The sequence below is a fragment of the Cricetulus griseus genome, chromosome 7 (assembly GCF_003668045.3).
Source record: "Cricetulus griseus strain 17A/GY chromosome 7, alternate assembly CriGri-PICRH-1.0, whole genome shotgun sequence".
NCBI lineage: Eukaryota > Metazoa > Chordata > Mammalia > Rodentia > Cricetidae > Cricetulus > Cricetulus griseus.
The window spans coordinates 122,534,128-122,552,105 of NC_048600.1; the positions used below are offsets into that span (position 1 = coordinate 122,534,128).

Consider the following 17,978-nt stretch of genomic DNA (forward strand, 5'->3'; position numbering starts at 1 on the left):
ACTGAAGAAAGTCAGGATCTGTTGTCTTTAGAATAGTCTAGTCCATCCTTTAAAACTTGGCCCATGATGCATTTCACTGTTGCGTTGACATTTTAAAATTGAGTAGCACAGTGACAATGGTGTTTGGTTTGGTTTTGTTATGTTGTATCACTTATTGACAACCATAAGTGGTTGGACCCTTTGTGATACTTTGCTAAGCCCTGGCAGTGTGTTCTCAGGTGGACCAAAACTCTGGTTAGGAATAGTGGCTAACTGTCAAGGGGAACCATAAATCTCTCCCTTGTTACATTTTGGGATCTTGTCATAGGAATCATCATTTTTGTGTACATACTAAAATGTGTTTCATGACATAACTTTTGAGCTGTGACTTCATTGTGACTCCCTGTAGCTAAAACCATCCATGGGTGTCCTCATTTTTTGTTTGTTTCATGTTAAGAACTAGTTTGAGTAGCTTTGCGATTTTAAAAAGTTGCCACTAGGTGGAGAGCTTTTTCTTTCGTCTCAGTTTGTCAACCCCAAATGAGTTGCAGCTGTTCCTTAGTCTGTGGCTTCTGTATTTGCAAGTTTTCCTACTTGGTACAACTAATGTGACCCCGAGAGTGCCACACTACCCGAAGCACTCTTGGATGACTGGAGCTGAGCAGTGAAGCGTTGATTCTCTGGTGTACCCTTTCCCACCCGATGCTTCGTTTTAGCTATCAGTTGTGAATGTGTCATTTTGGGGCGCCGCCCAGCACCACATTTTTGGTGTGTTTTCATGCAAGTTGATGGATTCACTCACTGTTTAAAAGATCCATAAGGATGGTGCTCATGTACTGGTTCGTGTTCCTGAGTGTGAGAAGCTGTTTGTTACTGTGAAAGTATATGTCGTAGGCGGATGCAGTAGTGTTAGAGAACCAGCAGTGTAACTAACACGCTGCATCTTCACCACACCAGATGAGACTCTGTAGTTGGCGGAATTGCACTAGAGACTCTTGGGAGCCTGGTTGGGTATTTCTTGAGTGGCCAAGGGTGCTGCATGTGAGAGAGTTGGCTTATCCTTAGGTCTAAATTGTCCTGCTTTGAGAGAATGCTGTGGCGTACCCCTCCAAACTGGTTTCCACCAGTTCACACATTGTATAGTCTTTTCATCTTTTTATTTGCTTGTCAGTGGTAACATGGAAAGTTTTCACATAGACTCAGAATACTTTTTCATGGGAAGTTGAGCAATGATTCAGTGTGAGCAAGCCTTGAGAACTTGATACTTCTGAGAATGGAATGTTTGTGTTTTCTGGTATTTTTGAAAAATGCTGGTCTTAGGTTTTTTTTTGTTAGAATTTTAAAAGTAAAGTATATGTAGTTATTCAACACTATCAACATATCATGATCAAATTCAGTTACTTTGATTTTGAAAAGTAGATCAGAAATTTTATTCTAGAATCTTCAGAAGCTGGTCTGCATCAAGGGAGGCTGGATTGGAGGTGGAGTGCAACTCACCCAAGTGGTTGAAAGTCTCAAACCTTTTTTTCAACATAGGATTCCACTCCCTCCTCCCCCCAATTCTTCAGTGGCTTCCTAGTGCTTCCTCCACAGGGGAGAAAAGGAGAAACAGGTGATGACGTGAGAAGCTGTGCCTCAGGGCTGGAGAAATGGTTCAGTGGTTAAGAGCACTGGCTGCTCTTCCAGAGGTCTTAAGTTCAATTCCTAGCAACAACATTGTGGGTCACAACCATCCGTAATGAGATCTGGTGCCCTCTTCTGACTCGCAGGCATACATGCAGGCAGAACACTGTACACATATAATAAGTAAATACATCTTGAAAAAAAAAAAAAAAAGCTGTACCTGATGAAAGGGCCACCCTACATGGGAGAGTCTTTAGCACTAAGATTCCTTGGTTAAAGAGCTGATTTTTGCCTTTTTTCTTTCCATAGCCCAGGCCAGCTTTCAACTTTACACTTTTTGTCTGGTATTTTCTGGTATGAGTCTTTCCTGCTAACAGATTTATCTTCACCAACTTCCCTTCAGAATAGGTCTGAACCACAAAATGATATGATTTTAATCTTTTTGAGAGCCTTAGTTCTCCTCCTTGCACATTGGAAATAGGGGGTTATGTATATTCAGGAGGGTTGCAAACCTGTATGTCGACTCTCAGGCTGGTAAAGTGTCTGGGGCATGGCGAGGCTTTAGGGTGAATAGAAGCAATGTTATTGAGCAAACTGGGTTCAGGGATTGTGTACCTCTAATGTGGGGTGCTAGGGTGAGTGAGAACCGTCCATTGCAAGACAAGCATGGTGACTCATGCCTGCAATCCAGGCACTTGGGAGTTTCAGGCTAGCCCTCGAGTCAAGATGAAAACAACACTACTATTGTTTGTCCTGTCTGTCTCTGGATATACGTACAAGTCTGTGGTAGCCTTTCTGATTCTTGACTTTGTCCCTCTTAGTGGTGCCTTTTCCTCCTTCCCTCATACTTTTTGATCCTCTAGCTTTCATCAGAAGACAAAGTGATCTGCTGAAGCCCTTTATTTTTACTTGACTCTTCACCCATGCAGTCCTGACTTGCTGCCAGTTTCCCCTGTGTCTGAGTTTTGACTTGTGTTATTTTCTTCACGCAGCCTAGGCTAGCCTTGAACTCACTGTGTAGCTGAGAATATCTTTGAATTTCTGACCCTCCTGAGTGCTGGCATTGCAAGCATTGCCAGTGTGCTTGGTTTTATGTAGTACTGGGGGTTTGAACCCAGGGCTCTGCATCTGCTAGGCAAGCACTCCACCGGAGCCACACAGCTCCTCAGCTGATAGTACTCTTCAAACTGAAGTGTCCCCGTTCTGAGCAAATTTACCTTTAGTTGGTATTTCTATAGACATTGGAATGGCAGTAGAAAGGGTTTTTTTGTTTGTTTTTTTTTTTTCCTTTTTTTGCATTAACTTGAGATTTATAGAATTTTAGGTCTGTTTGGGAGATGAGGTTTTTTTTTTTTTTTTTTTTTTTTGTGGACCAGGCAGAACACTGTACCTGCATATATAGTAAGGACTTGGAGGAAGCCAGTTATCCACTTGATGTCCCTTTATTTGACATGGTAGAGTAAAAACTTCTGGAACAGGGCCTCCACACCCCCAAGCCTGGCCCAGATCCAGGTTTCACAGTGTGCTCAGAAGACAGTCTGCAACCGTGATGGAGTCAGAGCTTGCTAGGAAGACAGAGCCCCAGCTAGCGCACTGTAAAAGCAGTGACCTCTATCCAAGGGTAAAGATAAGGCTTGGTGGATCCCACTTGCTTTTACAAAGCATTCCTGCCTCCTCCCTGAGCTCATGACTTGGCCTCCAACACCCCAGGGTGGAATGGAGCAGCAGGGGCCTACACACCAGCACCCACAGCTGGTTCCAGTTGTGTGTTCAGAGGTTACTTGTAGCTAGCCATTAACTTGTCAGATTCGCCTGGCCAGAGTCTGGAGCCGACTGTTGTGCTGGGCCATCAGCTATGACTCTCCGTTCCCCACGGGCTTCTATGCAGTCCTCTACTGTCTTAAGGATGATGTGGAGTCTTCGGTCCAGGGCCAGGAGGTGGGGTTCTGTGAGGACAGGGGCAAGCTGGTCTTCTAGGAGTGACTCCCGCATCACGTCGCTGAGTCTGTAGTCGGCCTGAGCCAGCAGCTGAAGATGCAAAAGTGTTTTCTTTTTTATCCTGATGAGACAAAGCCAGTGGAGCCAGATCAGCAAACTAAGGAAAGTAGCTTGGCCTGTACTTGTCCAGTCCCCACAAACAGCGCTTGCAGGCTGGTATTCTTGGAGATTTTATTTCCAGGGAAACACATTTCAGTGAAAGCTACATAGAAAAAGAACAGTGGGCAACTGCCTTCGTCCAATTGTGTCTAGTCAAGAGCTGCCAAGCCATTTGCGCTCTTAACGTGTGTGTGTGTGTGTGTGTGTGTGTGTGTGTGTGTGTGTGTGTGTGTGTGTGTGTGTGTGTGGTGTGTGTGTGTGTGTGTGTGTGAAAGCCACAGGGCAACTTGGACTTGGTTCTTTCTGCCATGTGAATCCTGGAGATCAACTCTGGTCCCTTTACCCATGGAGCCGAGAACTCTAGTAATTGTAATGTCACCCATGGTGGTGACAAATCATATGTGATTACTCTGACAGTCAGTGTTAACGGAGTCAAATGAAGTGGCTCTTAAAGTTTGTTTTTTAAGATTTTAAAAAAGCTTCCAGTAGGTTGATAAAGTTGTTTGTTGACTAAAAATTCAGCCTCCATCTGCCAACTTCAGGATGTGTCTCCTGTGTTAGATTCTGAAACCATAGGGATAACAAGCCACTAGGTCCATTTTGACTTTAGAGTTTTCATTTCTTTTAGACTCATGCAAGCAGCACAGCTCGCTGAGTTTTGACAAAAACAACTGCTCATCATGCCCAGGAGGAGAGATGTTTAAATGAACTTGTTTGGACCACTCTTGTGCCAAGGGAACAAATGCACTATAGTTAGGAGGGGCCTAATGTCACAAGCCTGGCTAAAATGCCAGAGATGCAGAAGTAGGTGTCCTTAGAGAAGGGGCTAGAACTGCAGTCTGACCCAGCTTACCAGACTTCAATCGATGGTGATAAAATAGCAATACTTAAGAGCAAACACGAGGGCCAGGAAAAGTGAAGGGCTGCTTATTAATACCAGATAGCATTGATATCTGCAAAAAGTGGGTGATTATCTTAGTGGGCTAAAGATTAAAGTTGGCAATTCAAAAAAGATCAGATCTTAATTTGTTTTCTGCTAAGGAGATGTCACGGGGTGGGGGTAGGGGGGCGACAGCTACACTATGGGAAGCAGGCAGCTGACATCATTCTGCCTGTGATGTCCTTGACCAGGGAAAACTGATGAAGGCTTTCATAGTTAGGTTGCAGGCAGGCTGAAATGACTGGACTGCTGCCTGCCCTTGGGACTTCACACCGTGAAAGCTTACGTGCAGCACTGTGAGAGAGGGGCGAGGATGGAGATTTCGTCCTGGGAATGTCGTCCGAACCTAGGAGAAGAAATGGGCTTCAGGCTGAGGCTGTCACATACACTCTGGATGCTCTCTTCCCTAACCCTTCTTTGAATAAGTTGGGATAAGGTGCCAGACATCATGGCAGCTGTCTCAACATTTCCCTCTTCAGTCAGGTTACAACCAGGACCCTCCTGCCTCTGCAGGCCAGCCACTGAAGCTAAGCCACGCTCTCTGCTTCTAGGAAAGTAACAAGTGAAAAGACACAGGGAATCTCAGCCTGGTTCACTGGTGGGCACTAGAGCGCTCTTACACTGGACAATCAGTGGTACTTAGCAAAGAGCAGAAGAAAAGGTTTGTGGGAAACGGCAAGATGGACACAGGTCCAGGCAGTGCAGGCCCTCCTCAGGGCCTCCAGTGTCCAAGCAGCTATAGGAAGCCTGGCTGGTGACAGGGAGAGCCCGGACATGGACACTGGGGCTTACCCTCTGGCATTATCAAGATGAATAAGGTACCCGTCATCCCCAAACTTGGTGAACATCTCATAATGATGGCGGTCCATGTTTCCTGCAATGGAGGGGAGAGATCAGAGCAAGTGTCTCAAGGCCACGGGTATGACCTGCCTTCTGGGAATGGAACACAGGAGCCTAAGCATGAATCACAACCTGCGTTTCTAGGCTTTTTACTCTATTCTCCCCCAGCCTCAGCATGGCAGCGTAGTGAGCACAACTGTGCGGTTGTGCCCCTTGTACTTATCCATGTTGGGCTTTCTCCTCCCAGACAGCCTCAAACATGCAGTATCCTTGCCGGTCACAGTGGGACCAGATGGTCGAATTCCTAGCCTGTGAAGCTGAGGCTTCGCTTTGGCCCTCTCAGTGCTACATGCTTCCCACCTTCCTACTGGCTTCCTCTCGCTGAGTGAAGGGAATGTCTAGCTTCAGATCTGATGCCGGTTTGTGGGCCTATGGCAGGGTGGTGTATCTGCCTCACCAGTGGCAGCCCCTTCCATCCCCCCATCCCCCACCTATGCCACCTCCACCCGCTTCCAAGACCAGGACATGTTTACTTGTCTCCTTGGACTACTTCCCCCCAAGTATATGGGAGATGCAGGGCTATTTCACCCCTATTGATCCAGGCTGTAATTTTGCTAAGGTCTCCCAGAAGAATCCCAGGCAAAGAGCAGAGTGTGATTCTGCCAGGTGCCCTGTGAGGGGTACCTACCGATCAGGAAGTCAAAGATGGCCATGTCGATGATGCCGAGAAGCCGGTTGCTGCTGTTGTACGGGTAGATCTGCTTTACTGTGTCACAGTAGAGGGGGTTGAGCTCCCACCTGAGGGGGAGAAGAAGTCCTGGGGCTGGAAAAGCCAAAATGCCACGGTGTTGGGGGCCCTCTTCATACCATCTCCTGCTCCCAAATCCCTGCTTCCCCCAGCCTGCCCTGGGCTAGTGGTCTCGGGATGCTAGGTGGCAGCTAGCTCTCTTCAGGAGAGCCCTGGGCAAGAGCATCTGGGAAGGGAGGTTGCAGACTCACTCCAGGTGGTGGGAAGGTTCAGAGCCCTTTGACTTTGCTGAATGCTCAGTGGAAGGCTGGGATGCCACATGTGAGAGGGTGTCACAGAGTAGGTGGTAGGAAGGCAGGCACCCACCCCTGGTTGCTCTTGTTCTTGGTCCTCCAGAACTCCTACACCACCCACCGTGACCCACAGACTGGCCTCTGCTACACATGCCCTGCCTTCACACGGTCTCACAAAGTCATGTCTGCTGGAAATTCTTCTGTCAGCTTCCCATCAGAACTGGTGATTTGCCAATGGATCTATTCATTGAGCCCACTCATGTGGTGTGTCTACTCTGTTAGACATGCTAGGCCCTGGGTATCCAGCCAGGGGGTCTTACTCCGGGTTTCACTCCCCCAGCTCTTGTGTGCTTCTTTATTGAGATACATGTGATACACATGTGATACACATGTGTATATGTGTACAAGTTCATGTGTGTAGGCTCACACCTATGCGGGGCCTGAAGTTGATGTCCAGTGTCTCCCTCCATTCCTCCCCACTATTTACTGAAGCAATATCTTTGCTGAACCTGGAACTTACCAATTCTCACTAGTCTATCTAGCTACTTTGTGGCTGGGATCCAGTGTCTCAGATGACAGGTGGCTGCCACAACTGCCTGGCTTTAAGTGGGTTTTGGGCATCTGAACGCTGGGCTTCATGCTTCCATGGCAAGCATTGGCCACTGAGCATCTCCCCAGCCTCTGTGTGTGGCTCTTTGCTATAGAATAAGCACTTTACCACCCAACATGAACTATAGGGAGTGGACATCTGATCCGTTGGTCCTACGATCAGTAAGAGGATCGCGATAGCTGTTAGGGTTTAGCTGTGGCCACTCTGAAGAGCTGGCCTGCAGGGCCCTGGGCATGGCGGTGTGGTCAGGAAGCCAACTCACTCCTCTTTTCCTGACAGTGTGTAGGAACGTATCCAGGGGTTGGGCACGGACAGTCTGGGGGCCAGGTTGAGGGATGGCAGGAAGGCGGAGAGGGAGCCCTCCAGCAGGTGTGGGTTGCCGCAGACAGCATACTCAGTCTTGCACATGTACGGACACTTGGCGAAGAAGCACACGTTGTTAGCTGGAGGCAGAGGGAGGAGAGAGAACTAAGGTGGGGGCTTATAACTATGTCATCTGCTGCCCTAAGAAGCCCCTAGGAGTAGGATGCGAATCTTGAACTCCAGCTCCGGAAAAGGATGTTGGACCTGGAAGATGCAACTAAATGGAGCATTTTGGGTACCAAGTTCCAGATGTCTCAGAGCATCCTATCATGTGATGAATATTCTTTGATAGGCTGCACGGATAATCTCTGGCTCCCGGGAGGCCAGCATTGTGGCGGTGTGTCAGCATCTCACACACCTTTTTTACCGTTGTAGTTTATCTGGTGTTACGTTGAAGCAGACATGGGTGGGAACATTGGACAGCAGCACTCTCCTACCCCAGTAATGCATGTGTTAATTAATGGCAGAGCTCGGACCACTGCCGAACAGTGCACAACAGTGCCTTACATATACTTAACACCCAGAGTGTGGCTCCGGCTAATACTGCACCTGGAGAGACAAAGAAAACACTCTGCAGGATTTCATTCTTGGTGACCTCTAGGATTTCCTTGGTGACATTCACTAGCCTCCCCACTGTTGGCGGCACCCGTCGGAAGTCTAGAATCCTGGAAGAGAAGGAGCCTTGTTCAGAGTTGAGAGACAGTCAGGTGATGGGGAATGTACTACTGTGTATGTTTATCTTATTGATTGTTAAATAAAATACTGTTTGGCCAATGAGACAGGAAGTTACACAGGACTAGGAGTCAAAGAGGATTCTGGGAAATGTAGCAGAGAAGTGCTGATCCAGGCAGGAAGTGACATAGCAAGGAGACTCATATTTAAGCGAAGGAGAAACAGGAAGGGCCCTTTTTCCCATTCGCCTCCTCCAGCAGCAGGATATGAGCCACCGGCAAGGAGGGATGCCAATAAGGCATCCGATAAGATAAATCTTATAACATATACAGATTTATGATAATTAAGACTGAGCTAGCAGATGAGGAATCCTAGTCATTGGCCAAGCAGCATTGTACCTAATACAAGTTTCTGTGTATTCATTTGGGCCTAAGTAACGGTCAGGGGCTGCGAAAAAGCCCTGTGTCTGTTCCAGTGCACGTTAGAACCTTGTGTGTGTGAATACAGCAGTGATGTAGCTGCTGAGGGTGTTTCTGCTGTGAGGACCCAGTCAAGAGCAGGGCAAGTCCACTCTGGAAGTGGTGCAGGAAGGATCCTTCTTCCACTGAGCTCCCAGGTGAATGCTCCCACCACCCAGGCTGTGTCCTGGTCAATGTTTTCAGACTTGAATGTGCCTACTAGTCACTTGAGGATCCAAATACAGGTTCTGATTTCTCATCTCCAGCAAGCAGAACAAAAGGCAGTCATATCTGCCACGGCAATGTGACTGTCTTCTAAGTTGCTTCATTTTTCCAGGCATAGTGGTGTATACCTATAAGCCCAGCATTTGGGAAGCAGAGACTGGAGGATCAGGAGTTCAAATCTAGCTTCACCTATGGGGTGAATGAGAGACCAAGCTAGGCTATATAAACAGTGCCTCTCAGCAAAGCAAACAAAAAATAAGAATATAAAGATAAAACTATACATAAATTGTTTATTATATTTAAAAGCCTTGTAGTTTTAACCTAACAGAGTTGGAAGGAGAAATTCAACTTGAGGTTGAAGAGATGAAAAGCCAGAAGGAGCAAGTACTGCCGAGTTCTTCCCAAAGGTCTAGATAGCAGCCCTCCCCGGGGAACTGGCCCTTGCAGCCTTCATCATCTCCAGGGGCCAGACCTACCTGTCCAGGTGGAAGGCCGCAATCTCAGCATTGTGTCTCTGAAAGTCTATGAAATAGAAGAAGTTCTCGGGTGTCTCCTCCTCTCGCTGCTGTCTGGAAGGAAGGAATTACGCCCTGGACTGAGCCTTCTGTGGTAAGCCCAAGGAGAGAGCCTGTCAGATGCTTCTCACATAGGTGTAGATGGTGGACCCACAAATTAGGACCTCTCCCTTCCTGAACGGGGAGGAGACGTGCAAAATAGGAAAAGGCAGGCTTTTTATATGGACCATCATCGCCAAGTTTCCTGCTTAAGAAGTTTTGGGAATAGCAGCTGATTTGCCCAAAACCAAAGGAAGGAAAGCAAGCATTCTCATGCAGGTGTTAGCCAGAGGGAAAAGGTTATTAAAGGAGACCTGCGGACCTGGATACCCAAGTATGAAAAAAGGTGAGAACCTAGCAATAGAAAGTGTTAGAGAAGGAATTTAGGATGTTTGTGAGCAAGGACTGGAAAGGTATGGGTCTGAGGGAAAAATACAGGTGACAGAACTCTTAGAAACTGGTGTGGCTTTAGAATGGACCCAGCCAGAGACTTGAGGGAGGCCAACATAGATAAAATTGATCTGGCCCCATTTTCCAATTTTAATGGATTCCTGGAGAGCACCACCTTGTAGAGTGTTCTGGGAGGTGTGGTGCCATGTTAGAAAGCGCTCTGGCATCCTGGGCCGACTTCTGGCCTCGGCACTGATTCACTTTCATAAAATGGGGAAGGAGGATGATCTTCAGATACTTTTATAGTGCAGAGTGTGAAGCTGTTCAGAAGACTGGAAAAGCAAAGTGTAAAAGTAGAGCCACAAAGAAGCACACAAACAACCAGTTTCTACAAGCCAAATAGTTAGGCACACTGCCCAAAGAGCACACACCAATCCTGAAAACCTCCAGGGAGGCTGTCCAAAGTAGCGCGTCAGTGCTGGGGAGGTAGAGACATTCACCTACTTGGTGAGTTCTAGGCCAGTGAGAGACTTTCTCAAAGAACAAACTAACAAAATACCAACAAACAAACAGGACTTCAGCAACAATACCCAAGGCTGTCTTCTGGCCTCCACACACATGGAAGCATTTGCAACCACACACACACAAAGACAGACAGACAGACACAGACACACACATGTGCAGAGAGAGAAGAGAGAGAGAGAGAGAGAGAGAGAGAGAGAGAGAGAGAGAGAGAGAGATGGACAGACAGACAGACACAAACTCGAACACATGCACACATACACACAAGTTGTGTGCTCTGCATACATGTTTGGCTATAAGATGAGATCCCCTCCTGAAACTGTCCTTAGGAAAAGGAGTGTTTTTACATTCAGTGTCTTGCATAGTTTACTTTATCTGACTGAGGCAGATTCATTTGTAGGATGGGTTATAAGCTTCACTGGCTCCTGGATTAGATTGAGAAAAGCCTAGGAGGTCAACAAAACACACACACACACACACACAGACACAGACACAGACACCCCCCCCCACTCCTATCTGCGCTGACCTCGTGGCCTGATGGAATCGAGACCAGTGTCAACCTAAACATCAGGGGTGATGGAAAGAACACTTGGCTTAACACTGACACTCAGCCTGACTCCAGGGATGATAAGGTCCGATGCAAGTACTTTTGGCAAGTGAAATGTGAAAGTGTGTATGGGGCCACATTTTAAATTTTATGTATAGTTTTATATGGTGGGTGGTGGGATTTAAAAAAATAATAAATATGAACATATGATAGTCAAATGTTTCCTATCACTGAACAGTTGTATATTTAAAGTGAATAAACTACTTGCTTTTTGTATATCTGACTCCTTATAGAAAGGGTTCTCAAGGTTGCTTGGGCCTTGGGGTCATGGGGGTTGGGCTAGAGCAAGCCCACTGGACTCTGAGAGAGTGGGACTGAGACATGGCAGCTGCTCAAAGTTCCAAAGGGACTCTGACATGCAGCTCATTGACTCCAGCCTGTACTTAAAGAGGTGCTTTTGTTCCCTAATTCAGAAGACTGAGACACATTCCATGCTCAGGTCTAGAGGCTCCTCAGCCAGGGACTGGGCTGTTCAGTAGGCTTCTCCTCAGTTGGCTGCAAAGTGTGCATCTAAGTTAACACAAACAGCAGAAAACTCTGGAGGAACATGTGACTTGAGCAACAGCACCCTTTATGGGGACATTCCTTCCTATGCATGCCATCTACAAGAGAACATTTTACTGGGCCAAGACATTGCACTCTACTCCAGGAAACCCAAACCTGTGACCTACAGACCCACTGGGAGCTTGTAGTACACACACACACACACACACACACACACACACACACACACACACACACACACACGAGTGCATGCATATACCAAACTCTGCCATCATTTCATTCATGGACATGTACTATAAAGTCCAAACACATGGAAGCTGTTGCTGTGAATAAAATATAAATTGATGCATATGTGTACAGGAGTTTGTAGCAGCCTTTCTCATTATCTAGGTTTTCAGCCAAAGCAAGTATTGCCATGCGAAGTAAACTTTGTAATGTCAAAAAAGAGGGTGATTGTTGGTCCTGGACAAGGGTGAGGATTCATTATAGCAGGAGCGAGTCAGCTTAGCAGTCTAGCTGCTTGGCTGTAATTCTTGAGCCCACTGTTTACAGTGTGGAGTCTGGGGCAACCTGGATTCTCATAGGGCATAGTGTATTTACCTCGGTGCGGACATTATAGTTACACTTGGGTCATGAGGTTCATGAGACTGTTGATGTCCAAAATCACAATTCATGTAGTATGTGCAGTATCCATGCTACTGAGGGCCCAAGTCAACAGTCTGAGTAGCTCTTATTGTCTTTAATTATTATTGTCACCAAAACAGTTCTATGTGTGGGGTAGATGGGGATAAAGATACTAGATTACTTTTACTATCTTTTGGTCAGAGCTCCTACAGGGTTGCTACCAGGCACATGGTGGTGAGGAAGGCTTCACTTACCTCATGGGTTTGAACATGGCCTTCCCAAAGTCCGAGAACCTCAGAACTAGCTTCAGGTGGACCCCACTGGGTTTCACAACTGTGAGGGGTAGAAGGGTGAGGTCTAAGTGCAGGGCTGTGGCACCACTCATAACCCTGTCTTTTTCTGTTACTTAAGATGACCCCAAAGAAGACACGCTTTGCAAAGCCTGAGGGACAAATTCCATTGTAGCTGGCTGTGTTCATAAAGCTCAGTACAGTTATTCTGTCAGTTTAGGAAGACGTCAGATATTTGGGAAACAGGAACTATTGAAAACTCCCCATAGACTGTTTTCCTCAAAGGGTTGAGACTGTCTTTGGGTTCCAGTTGTGATCTTAAGATTTCCTACTATGTTGTCTGTTATAAGAGACGTTTGTGTCAATCATGGCTTCCTGTAAGATTCTATGCCTGGGCTGGGTCTAGGGTTTGTAAAATAATAATTCTTCTTCTTCTTCTTCTTCTTCTTCTTCTTCTTCTTCTTCTTCTTCTTCTTCTTCTTCTTCTTCTTCTTCTTCTTCTTCTTCTTCTTCTTCTTCTTTTTGCTTGTTTTTTGAGACAGGGTTTCTCTGTGTAGCTTTGGAGCCTATCCTGGCACTTGCTCTGTAGACCAGGCTGGCCTCAAACTCAGAGATCCGCCTGCCTCTGCCTCCCATGTGCTGGGATTAAAGGCATGTGCCACCAACTTCCAGCATAAAATTCTTCTTCTTCTTCTTCTTCTTCTTCTTCTTCTTCTTCTTCTTCTTCTTCTTCTTCTTCTTCTTCTTCTTCTTCTTCTTCTTTTTTAATCTTACTTTGTTTTGTGGTTCTGGGATCAAACCCAGGAGCTTTTGCTCCCTGTTTTAAAACAGTATTTTTGAGAATGTCATGCACGGACCTGAAAATTGGTGAATTTGAAGATTTATCATGACACTTACATTTCTTGTTATCCTGTCCTCTTCTCGTCCCTTTCCCTGCCTTTCCTCACACTCTTCCTGCCTTTTCATCTCTCTTCTGTATCCCTCTTTCCTCATCCCCTCTCCTCCTCTCCTCCCTCCCCTTTGAGATAGGGTCTTGCTTCATAGCTCAGGTTGGCCTTGATCTTTTTATGTAACCCAGTTTGGCCTTGGGCACATGTTCCTCTTGCTTAAGCTTCTCAGGTTCTGGGATTACAGGCATGTGTCATCTCATGCATATGTAGAGATGTGTGTTCAGCACATCTAGGTAGATAATTGAGTTCACTCAGGGGGGAAACTTGCAGGCTTCACTGTTCAGACCTACCTGAAACCAGTTTGCATTACCCAGAGGGGCCCTGCTGCCTTTTTCTCCCAGCTTTCCCATTCTGTCTGACATTTACCCCACTAAGTTTCAACCTTGGTTGCATGAGAATCACCTGGGAGATATATATATATATATATATATATATATATTTGACATGGACCTCTCTCTCTGCAGTTGAGCCCAGATGCCTAGAGGCAGAGCCAGGCAATAGCCCTCTCTAGAGCTCTCAGGGGTAAGATGCAGCATCAGGAACCATTGTCCTATAAAGTTGCCTCTGGGATCTGAAATCCTACTCCCATCACCAGGGATTCTGTCAGCATTCAGATTCTGATTGAGAAAATCAGAGCAGAGATGGGAATTCTGTGTTTCTAACAAGCTTCCTAGTGATGCTGATGATACTTCTCCCTGTATCACATTTGGACCAGTTTGATGCTCTTCGGTTTCTAAGATGGCTGGGGAAGTGTTGAGTTCTCAGAGACTGGGCAGGGAGAGCCCCCGTTGGAGGCTGGTTAGAGGCTGGGTCAGGTCACTTACTCTGTGAGCAGTCACAGGCCCCCAGCAAGGCCTTTTCATCCTGGCTGTAATCTGTGAAAGAGAAGAAGGGCAATGAGCACTTCCTGCAGTGTTCCCAACAAAGAAGGCTCCCCAGTTCTGACCCTGCTCCACTGGAGGAGGGACTATTGTAGCTTGGGAATCTTAGCCAACCAGAAGGCCATTGTTCAGAGCCCAGTGGCTACAGTGGCTCCTTCCCAGACTCCATGCCTTCTAGCCCTTCCCTAGATACTGCAGCCATTCTTGGTCTAGTTCTTCTCTGCTAATAACTTTCTGTGTCACATGTACTGTCAGAGGTGCTTGAAAGTACAAACTTGGGGTTAATAGGCTTGTGTTTGAATCCTAGGTCCAGCATTGGCTTTGCCCAGCTTGCTGTACCCCATTTGTCAGTGATGGTGATAATGTTTTTTGCAAGAAGGATGCAAGAAAGAACACATCACTTTGTACAAAGGATGCACTCAGTAAGCAATGGCATCACCTTCTGTGAAGAGGGCAGACCATCTAGGTCTCTGTGTCTTAGGTTTCTCTCTGTGATGAGATTAATGCAATGAGATCTCCTTCAAAGGGAGTACAGTTTGCTTCTTTCCCCCCTTTTAATTTAAATTAGAAACAAGCTTCATTTACATGTCAATCCCAGTTCCCTCACCCTCCCCTCCTCCCCTGCCCCCCACCAACCCCCCATCCCATCCCTTCTGCTCCCTAGGGAGGGTAAGGCCTTCCATGGGGGATCTTCAAAGTGTGTCATATCATTTGGAGCAGGGCCTAGACCCTCCCCTGTGTGTCTAGGCTGAGAGAATATCCCTCTATGTGGAATGAGTTTCCAAAGTCCATTCATGTACTAGGGATAAATAATGATTCACTACCAGAGGCCCCATAGTTTAACCAGACCTCCAAACTAACATCCTTGTTCAGGGGGTCTGGAACAGTCCTATGCTGGTTTCCCAGTTATCAGTCTGGGGTCCATGAGCAACCCCTGGTACATTTACACAATGGAGTTCTACTCAGTGGAAAAAAAAAACAATGGAATCTTGAAATTCGCAGGCAATTTGCTTCCTATTCACCTTGTAGAATCATATATTGGTGGCAACCCTTGACTAGTTCCTGGAGCCTGGCCTGAGATGGCTCATCTTGGCCTCTGGGATAAAGTCAGTCTCTTCTGCCTAACCCCATGAAGCTCACCAGCGCTGATCGTAGGGAAGTGTCTCATGTCATGGAGGAGCTTGCTGACAACAGGGCTGGACCTAGAGTATAGCCCATGGCTGTTAATCCCCAAGTGGAACTGGATCCAGCTGGCCTCTGGCCGGAGCTGCAGCGGGGGATCCCAGGAGGTAAGGTTGAACTGTTCTTTGTATATCTTGTGCCGTCTGAAAGAGACAGCAGGATGATTTGGTTGTTAAACTGGTGAAATAAGAATGCGAAGATCGGAGGAAACACTTTGTCTGGACACTCCATTTATGCCTTCATTCATTCAACGAGCACATTGAGTGTCTATTACTGGCCAGGACTTACGCTGCTTTTAGGATACCCCAGGAAACAAAACAGCCCCTGCTCCCTCCTTGCCCTCAGAGTGAGAAAAACCAAGTTACACAGTTATGCGTAAACACAAATACTGAATTAGAACTGTAACGGATCCTGTGAAAGAAAAGGCAGTTGACTAGGAGTAGAAGTAGGCACGTGCTATACTTTGAGACCCTTGCTGCACTCACTTTGCCACTAAAAGGTCTATCTATGTCTTATATCTCACAATATTTTATATCCTAAGGAGCAGGGCAGGGGTGGAGAGAGGCGACTGGTCAGGGTAAAGGGAATGGAGGACGCAGGTCCTAATATCTAGGAAAAGGGTGAATATTCACCAACTGATCTTTCAACAGATTCTTCTGCAAGGATAAAAGCAGAAACTTACGAGGCATTTGCAATTGCAGAGAGTCCCGCTTGGGAGGCAGGTGATATGTGTAGGAAGTAATTAGGGAAATATAGAAACCCGCCTCCCAACTCCAATACTCTGGGGGCTAATGCTCCTACTTATGAATGAGTTGAGTGTACAAATAGTCAACACATGACAATCTGCACCTTTCTTCACCACCTCTGCCCAGCTACGGTGAACACCAGCTCACAAGGATGGACTGAACTGCTAATGATTTCTATTAGTTTAGAAAGTGTGGGCTCAGGACATTTCCTCACCAGAATGGGAGGTTGGGAGGGAGAGGGAACTGGGATTGGTATGCAAAATAAGATTGTTTCTAATTTAAATAAAAATTAATTAAAAGATAAACAAAACAAAAGGTTTTGTTTTTAGACAGCAGGCTACTTTTGATCAGGTAAGAAGAGCTTTAAAAATTAATTTAAAAAAGTTTTAAAATTGTATACATGAGTACCAAGTATTTTTTATCATATCCAGCTCTACCTTCCCGCTCCAACTCCTCCAGTAACCCCTAACACCCCACTTTCAAATTCATGTCATCTTCCTCTATAACACACACACACACACACACACACACACACACACACACACACACACACACACACACTCCACTGAGTACAATTAGTCTGTGCATATGTACTTTGCTGTGGGACTGACTGTGTGGGCATAGGCAACCTATCACCTGGCGCTTGTCTCTGAATAAAAGGGCTCTCCCTTCCTCAGCAGCCATCAACTGATGTTGGGGTGTGTCCTTGAGAGCCTTCCCCTCATCCCCGGTGCCATGTTGATTGGTACGACCTTGTGTGGATCTTGTTCAGGTAACTGTACTCTAAGAGCTCATGGTTTCGGCATCCTTGTCCTGTCAGAAGACACTGTCTCACATCAGTCCTTACGGTCCTCTGGTTCTTATGATTTTCCTGCTCTTTCTTCCTCCACGTTCCCAGGGACCTGGTCCTTTCTTGAAGTACATGTTAGAGAACTTCTTCAGCTGGCTGTGAAGACAAAGCTCAAAAATATGTGGAGAGTGGGTGAATTCCTGAGTAAGTTTGTGTTGTTGGCATGGGCATGGGCATGGGTGTGTCAACGATGCCAGTGCCTCAGCCCCATGGCAGTGGCAAGCCCTTCCTCAAGTAAGTCTCAGGGGAATGAGAAAGCCTTCCTCTGGTCTAAGTTTGAGTGTTTATGATGATTGACCAGTGTGTGCAAAAACTAGCATCCTCGGCTTCCTTCTCCTCGATGACTGCAACCTTAGACTGTTCTACTGACCTAGCCAGCCTAGCTAACCCCTCTTCGTTGCACTGTACATAATAAATGTGCTGAATTTCCTGGTTGCATAGTAGGTGTCCTCCATCAGAGTGAGCACAGCCCACCTGACCCAGCTTTTCTGTATGTGTAGCTGTCATTTCTTCACTCTCTGTTGTTTCTTCATTCCCATGTTGCCCTAGCCAAGTTTCCAGGACCTAGTCATGCAGGACGTGGCAATGATACTGGTCAAGAAACCAAAAGTTGCCTGTGAAGTACCAGTGTGCACTTCCTCTATCTGTATAAACCACTCCCTAACTGGAAAGGAAGGCCACAGAACAAAGACATTCACTATCATCTTTTATGTTCATGAAAGTGGTTTCTTTTCATGTTTGAGAAGCCCAGAGGAGGCAGTGACAAATTCAATTTCGATCAGGCAGGCTTTCAAGCTATCAGATGTAGCTGACCCTGGAAATCTGGGACATGATCAGGTTGTTCACCTGGGCATGCTCTGACCTGGGAACAAGTCTTTCAGCAGCTGGCCTTGGTTCTTTCAAAAGCCAGTGATGAGTGACGTGGCTTCCAACTTGTTGATGTTGGATGAATGTTTCCTTAGTCTTTGGGGGAAGTTCTTAACACCTGGCATTGAGTAGCCACTCTGACCCCTTTGGGTCTCTGCCACCT

General features: G+C 46.5%; 1 protein-coding gene across 1 annotated transcript in view; it reads right to left on the minus strand.

Moving 5' to 3' along the window:
* Window positions 1-3,396: 3,396 nt before the first annotated feature.
* The window catches only part of Fam20a (FAM20A golgi associated secretory pathway pseudokinase), a 48,524-nt gene continuing 33,942 nt past the window's right edge, over window positions 3,397-17,978 (minus strand). The window contains exons 2-11 of the mRNA XM_027425805.2: window positions 15,311-15,495; window positions 14,114-14,164; window positions 12,304-12,382; window positions 9,325-9,417; window positions 8,043-8,158; window positions 7,393-7,573; window positions 6,168-6,277; window positions 5,432-5,513; window positions 4,926-4,985; window positions 3,397-3,661 (exon numbers count right to left, since the gene is read on the minus strand). Of these exons, the coding sequence (XP_027281606.1) occupies window positions 3,397-3,661; window positions 4,926-4,985; window positions 5,432-5,513; window positions 6,168-6,277; window positions 7,393-7,573; window positions 8,043-8,158; window positions 9,325-9,417; window positions 12,304-12,382; window positions 14,114-14,164; window positions 15,311-15,495 (1,222 nt within the window). The remainder of the gene's footprint in view (window positions 3,662-4,925; window positions 4,986-5,431; window positions 5,514-6,167; window positions 6,278-7,392; window positions 7,574-8,042; window positions 8,159-9,324; window positions 9,418-12,303; window positions 12,383-14,113; window positions 14,165-15,310; window positions 15,496-17,978) is intronic.